A 7,500-nucleotide genomic window follows, 5' to 3' on the forward strand; every position below is an offset into this window, starting at 1 on the left:
AACCATCAGGTCCTGTAGATTTCTGACTACCGTCATGTCTAAATGCTGACTGTACCTGTAGAGCAGGGCCGTCACACTCTAATGACCTGGGGGCCAATGAGCGTCTATTCTGGTCAAGAGGGGGCCGGACTACGGAACATAGAGTCGTCAAAAAACAAGTGTTCAGTAGCACGAGCTTCAAGTTAAAACACAATCTTGCATCATGATATCACACGTATACTTTGTGATACTGTTTATGATGCAAAATCAATCTGTTCATATCAAATACACATTTATTTCAAATGACGCAAATAATAACGTGGATGTCGGCAGAGCGAGGTCATACAGCGGCGACACGTGGCAAACCCAGATCAGCACGAACTTAAAGGAAAAGAAAGAAGACGCTCTTCTCCATCACTCTGCTCCACGCTCATGAACTGCAATCAGACGCAGCTTTGATTGAACACGCTCAGTATCACAGGTGGCTCGTCACTTTCACACATGAAGTTTGCCCAACATCAATAAACAGTCAATACAAATAAACAAAGAATAACTGAGGGCACAGTTCAACAGTTTTTTTTATATGCAACAAACACACTTGGACGAGTTTGCTCATTTATGTGATATCTGATAGAATAAAAATGAGAAGGATAACAATGGTTTCCTCACACAAATTTGTACCAGGAGTACAAATAGAGTACAATATATTTATATATGTAATTGAATGTTATATGTCATAAATTTAATAATGTGGTCATTATGAGTGATTGTCTTATTATTACTGTTCTAAAAACATATATTCTATATTCTATCACCTCGCTGGCAGCTGTGCCTCAGCTACACACTGTGTTTAAAACAAGGTGAGGTCGTGGGCCTTGTTTGTATTATAACATGATATTTAAGTGGGGGGACTGCATGTAATCGATTGAGGGGCCACATATGGCCCGTGGGCCGCCAGTTTTGCACCTGTGCTGTAGAGGATCAATCTTAAGGCTGTAAACCTGAAATCTGTTTGTGATCAAAGTGTCTAAACAAAGACCATCATCAGTGATCATGTGATGTTTGTGTTTGCAGAGGTCAGAACCAGAGACAGAGAGCAGAGTCTCCAGGACCCAGCGGTCTGTCTGTGAAGAGTGACCGGTCTATGGAAATACCTTTAAACTTCAGTCATGAACCTGGAGCCTCAGAGACAAAGTAAGAGACTCAAAAAATAATGCTCTCAAATCAATATGATATGCTCTTGAATTAAGATAAGAAATAACCTCCATCTGTTGGAGGGAAACGTCCAAACTTCAGAGCAGCTCTGAAAGCAGCTTCACATCAACAGCTCATTTCTTTTATTTGTGGTTCAAATTGAATTTGACTGGACTTTTGTGAAGGAAGAAGAACTAAATGTGTGTGTGAGCAACAGACTGAACTGAACTGATTCAGAATCTGATGAAACGGATCAATGAGTCAAACCATTGACGAGTCAGAGAGAGTGTGAGGATGAGCCTCAGGGTTAGACCTTTACAACAGTCCATCAGAACCACTGTGAGACAAAGCTGTAAGGATGTCTTCACAGAGACATGTCCACCTGTCCCTGACGTGTCAGTGATAAAGAAATGTCTCCACAGACACATGTCCACCTGTCCCTGACATGTCAGTAATAAAGAAATGTCTCGACAGACACATGTCCACCTGTCCCCGACGTGTCAGTGATAAAGAAATGTTTCGACAGACACATGTCCACCTGTCCCCGACAGTCAGTGATAAAGAAATGTCTCCACAGAGACATGTCTAGCTGTCCCTGACTTGTCAGTAATAAACAAATGTCTTCACAGAGACATGCCCACCTGTCCCTGACATGTCAGTGATAAAGAAATGTCTCCACAGACACAAGTTTGCTGTTTCTGTGGACGAGCAGACGTCCTGCTGTCAGGACGTCCTGAAGGATCCAGTCACCACTAGCTGCGGTCACCAGTTCTGCAGACGCTGCATCTCCTCATACTTGGACCAGTCTGGTCCACCAGGAGACTCCTGCTGTCCCCAGTGTGGGAAAAGACCCAGGACTGGACGTGGACCACAGAGCATCCGTGAGTAAGACTCATAAGGAGAGCAGCTCTCATCAGCACTAGCAGACTTTAGAAATGGAAAAACAGGAGAAAACTGTTTAAAAGTTAAAAATGTGACTCATGATGGAGTTTAACTCTCTGCTGCCCCCTGCAGGTTGAAGAAATGAAGGTTTCCCCTCATTTGCTGCTTTTCTCTCATGATTTTTCTCTTGTATGCAGATGATACTCTTTCCTTCATAATCATCACAGTTCTTCTAGAATGATTCAGTCTTTCAGAATAAAGTTATTCAAGTCATTACAGTGAAAATGTAGTTTTTCATTTGACAACAAACAACATAAAACAACACGTCACAGAAAAACATGACACTGATGAAAATAATCCTCAGCTGCTCACATTCTTTGTCTCTTGTCTTTCAGCAGATGTTGGTCTGCAGAAGGTTCTAGATGAACATAAGATCAGTCTGAGGAGCAGATTTGAACATGTGACTGAAGGAACTGAAGGAACAGGAAGTAGAACCCTCCTGAACAGGATCTTCACTGAGCTCTACATCACAGAGGGACAGAGTGAAGAGGTCAATACTCAACATGAGGTGATGCAGCTGGAGACGACCTCCAAGAAGAAGACGGTCCAGGAAACTCCCATCAAGTGCTGCGACATCTTTAAAGCCTTACCTGACCAGCAGGGGAGCATCAGAGTCGTCCTGACCAACGGCGTCGCTGGTGTTGGAAAAACCTTCTCGGTGCAGAAGTTCACTCTGGACTGGGCCGAGGGTTTGGAAAACCAGGATCTGAATCTGCTGATTGTGCTCACGTTCAGGGAGCTGAACCTGATCAGAGATCAGCAGCACAGTCTTCTCACGCTGCTCCATGTTTTCCAACCAACATTAGAGAAGGTCAGAGCAGAGGAGCTCGCTGTCTGTAAACCTTTGTTCATCTTTGACGGCCTGGATGAAAGCAGACTCTCACTGGACTTCAGCAGCAGGACGCTGGTTTCTGACGTCACACACATGTCATCAGTCAATGTGCTGCTGACCAACCTCATCCAGGGGAATCTGCTTCCCTCGGCTCTCGTCTGGATAACTTCTCGACCTGCAGCGGCCAATCAGATCCCTCCTAAATGTGTTGCCAGGGTAACAGAAGTACGAGGCTTCACTGACAACCAGAAGGACGAGTACTTCAGGAAGAGATCCAGAACTGAAGATCTGTCCAGCAGAGTCATCTCACACATCAAGACGTCCAGGAGCCTCCACATCATGTGTCAAGTCCCAGTCTTCTGCTGGATCAGTGCTACAGTTCTGGAGCACATGTTGACCACAGAGCAGAGAGGAGAGCTGCCCAAGACCCTGACAGACCTGTACTCACACTTCCTGCTGGTTCAGACCAAGAGGAAGAAGAATAAGTACGATAAAGGACATGAGACGAGTCCACGGGAGCTGACGGAGGCCGACAGGGACTTTCTTCTGAAGCTGGGGAGGCTGGCCTTTGAACATCTGCAGAAAGGAGACATCATGTTCTACCAAGAAGACCTGGAGCGGTGTGGTCTTAGTGTGACAGAGGCCTCGGTGTACTCAGGAGTTTGTACAGAGATCTTCAGAAGAGAGAGCGTGATCTTCCAGAAATCAGTCTACTGCTTTGTTCATCTGAGCGTTCAGGAGTTTCTGGCTGCAGTCTACATGTTACACTGTTTCACCAACAGGAAGACAAGGGTACTGCAGGACTTCTTCAGAACAAATTACATTAAGAAAAAGTCACTGAAAAAGGTCATGCAGGGCTTCTTCAGAAGAAAAGTTGATGATGATGATGATGGTGGTTACTCTTCTCTGGATGTGTTCCTGAACGCAGCCATGGAGAAATCCCTTCAAAGTGAAAATGGTCACCTGGACCTGTTTGTTCGCTTCCTTCATGGACTCTGTCTGGAGTCCAACCACAGACTCTTAGGAGGTCTGCTGGGTCAGACTCAGAACAGTCCTGAAATCATCCAGAGGGTCATTGAGAACCTGAAGAAGATGAACACAAAGAACATCTCACCTGACAGAAGCATCAACATCTTCCACTGTCTGACAGAGATGAACGAGCAATCAGTGCATCAGAAGATCCAAGAGTTCATGAAGTCAAAGAACAGAGGACAGGAACTCTCTGAGATCCACTGCTCAGCTCTGGCCTACATGCTGCAGATGTCTGAGGAGGTTCTGGATGAGTTGGACCTGAGCAAGTACAGAACATCAGACCAGGGGAAACAGAGACTGATTCCAGCTGTGAGGAACTGCAGGAAGGCTCGGTGAGTTCAGACATGATCAATAACATCATCAGTCAGTGATGATTCATGGTTTGGTTTATCAAATACACACAGAAGTCAGTTCTTCTCATTCTTCTCATTTTTTTCTGGAGATGTTTTAAATGATGAAAGTCAAGATTTGTCAGCTGGTTGTGATTCTTGTTTTGAACTGAATGAAAACACCAAATCACAACATTCTCTCAAGTCTCTGTTCATCATAAGACAGAAAGACAAGAGAAACCAACAGTTCACACAATGAACAAACACTAGGGGGCAGTGGAGAGAAAATCTGTGAAAGAACCAGACTCAAACATGTGCAGCATCTGCCTCGACCGGTTGTGGTGAAAGGACAAAATGGAGGACAGAGGAGAGGAGGGGGAGAGAAAGTGAAAGAGGGAGGTGAGGTAGAGACAGAAGAGAGAGACCAGGAGCAGAAATATAACAGTTGTGTCAGCTTCTAAGTTTTAAACAGGACTTATGACATTTTTATACAACTACAATGTTATTGATGTTCTATGAATGAGACATAAACATTAGACTGATATCAACTTTAATTATAGTATCATATTATTATTATTATTATTATTATTATTATTAATAATAATAATAATAATAATAATAATAATACTAATACTAATAATAATAATACTAATAATAACAATAATACTGGTTTCAAGCAGCAACTTTGTCTAAAGTCTCATTTTTTTATTCTTTATTCAGGTTGAGGGGCTGCAGTTTGACAGAGATCAGCTGTTCTTCTCTAGCCTCAGCTCTGAAGTCTAACCCCCCACACCTGAGAGACCTTGACCTGAGTGTGAACAAGCTGCAGGATTCAGGAGTGAAGCTGCTGTGTTCTGGACTGGAGAGTCCACATTGTAGACTGGAGACTCTGGGGTGAGTTCACTGACTCTCTGTTACTGTCGTAAATGTCAGATGTTTCATCCACAACTGAAAGTCATTCATGTTGTCACATGAGTTGAATCAGTGATGGTTGTTCCATGTTTCCACTTGTTCTTCCCTCAGATGTAGAATCAGGATCTTTTCACAGCTGACGTGTTTTTTGTTTTCTAAAGTGTTTCAGTCGCTGTAGTTTTCACGTCAGTCGCAGCTTTGACCTTTTCTGACTGAACTTGATGTTTTTCACTTTCTCCTCTGACACGTTCACATGTAGCCAATCAGAATGAGTGTTGTTGATGATGTCACAGCTGTGACTGGTTACAAACAAACAGGAGCGTCCTCGGTTGGCTCAAGATGGCGACCTGGGCGGTTGGAGTGCGGTGAGCTCCCAAACTATAAGTTGTACCACGTCAAAAAGCGGCAACTAAACCAACTATTATGACTGCTGTGGCTACTCTGTGAGGATAGAGCACGTTGTAAGTAAATTGATGGACACCTCTTGCGGTTTTCTTGTGAAGTAAGGCGTTAAAGTTATCGAGTTCAACTTCCTAGCTTTGTTAGTACAGCATTAGCTTTAACAAACCACTGGAACCATGCCGAAAAGAAAAGTGAAATCCAATAGCAGTACCAACGTCATGTCACTACTTCAACATGAAGTTGAAGGTTTGGACGGTTTGTTCACACCGCTACCAGTTACGCCGAGTAAAGGCCCGGACCCAAAGAAACAGCGTCAAAAAGGCGGAGGTGATGCTGACGATGTTTCCAACGCTGAAATCATGAATGCAGTGGTGGAGTTAACAAAACGCTTCACTGCGCTTGAGCAAAACATCTCCAGAAACACTGAAGCCATTACGACAGTCTGCGAGCAGTTGAAAGGGATGGAATTATGGAAAGTTAAAAATAACAAAGAACACATTAAAGAAATGTCAGGACAAGTCTCACAAGAAAGAAATACTAGTTCTTTTTTTGGTTTAGAAAAGCCAAATGGAAAATAAATAATATTACATCCCTAAATATAAATGGTACCATCAGCACAGACCACAATAATATTGCAAGTTACGTCACCTCCTTTTATAGCAAATGATATACATGTGAATTGAATCACTTAAAGAGCAGTGCATTTATGGAACATATAAGAAAGTTTACTCCTCTGATTTCTGGACATTTCAAAGACAGCTGTGACAGAGAGCTCTCATCCTCAGAAATGACTGAAGCAATATGAACTCAATGAATTTAAGAAAATCACCTGGAAGTGATGGTCTCTCAGTAGAATTTGATTTATGCTTTTGGGCTTTAATTAAGGACCATCTACTGCTCATGTTTAAAGAATGTATTGATAGAAAGGACATGACGACAACCATGAAACAAGGTCTGATAACCCTTATTCCTAAACCTGAAACAAATCCTTTAATAATGGAAAATTGGAGGCCCATTTCTCTTTGAAATATAGACTATAAAATGATCTCACAGGTCTATGCTAAACGTTTGAGGAAAGATCTAGAAGAGATAATAAGCGAAAACCAAAATGCTTTTATGGCCAAACGTCACATTAGCTCTAATGTCAGGTTAGTATTAGATTGAATTGACTATTCTAACCACATAAAGTCACATGCACTACTTGTATTCCTCGACTTTTATAAGGCATTTGATTCAATTGAACATTCTTTCATGATACAGGCCCTGCACATTTTTGGTTTTGGGGATCATTTTATTAATAATATAATAATGTTTTATAAAGATATAAACAGCTCTGTCATTTTATATCCCAGCATTTCCAAAAGGTTTCCAATTTCAAGAGGTGTACGCCAAGGATGTCCTATTTCTTGTTTTTATTTTTGATTGTGGCTGAAGTTTTGTTGTTAAATATCTCACATAGCCCCGATATTCATGGTTTGACCATCTTTAACAGAGAGATCAAAATGACACAGCTAGCCCATGATACACTATTGTTTCTAAGGGATAAAGGGCAAATACAAAGTGCATTACATGCAACTGGTGCATTTTCAGAAGCTTCGGGTCTTAAACTTAATCTCAACAAAAGTCAACTTTTATGTTTCTATGAGACTGAAGAGAAACTTATGTTTGATATTCCTGTCAAACAGTGTGTTAAATATCTTGGTGTTCACATTTCCAAGGACATGACTCTCAGACAACAGCTACATTTTCTTCCCAAAATGAAGAAAACTAAGACAATTTTGAATTGATGGCTTCAGAGAGACCTTTCAATCTTTGCTAGAGTGTTATTGTCAAAAGCTGAAGGTGTATCAAGATTAGTTTATCCTGCTTTGTCACCTT

At 42.0% G+C, this 7,500-nt stretch overlaps 1 protein-coding gene across 2 annotated transcripts in view; it reads left to right on the forward strand.

Moving 5' to 3' along the window:
• LOC131460541 (NACHT, LRR and PYD domains-containing protein 12-like) overlaps nt 1–7,500 on the forward strand; it is a 216,418-nt gene that overhangs the window by 148,174 nt on the left and 60,744 nt on the right. For both annotated transcript variants that reach the window (XM_058631138.1, XM_058631137.1), the window contains one exon: nt 5,029–5,202. In XM_058631138.1, coding sequence (XP_058487121.1) covers nt 5,029–5,202 — 174 coding nt within the window. The remainder of the gene's footprint in view (nt 1–5,028; nt 5,203–7,500) is intronic.

The sequence above is a fragment of the Solea solea genome, chromosome 6, assembly GCF_958295425.1.
Source record: "Solea solea chromosome 6, fSolSol10.1, whole genome shotgun sequence".
NCBI classification, from domain to species: Eukaryota; Metazoa; Chordata; class Actinopteri; order Pleuronectiformes; family Soleidae; genus Solea; species Solea solea.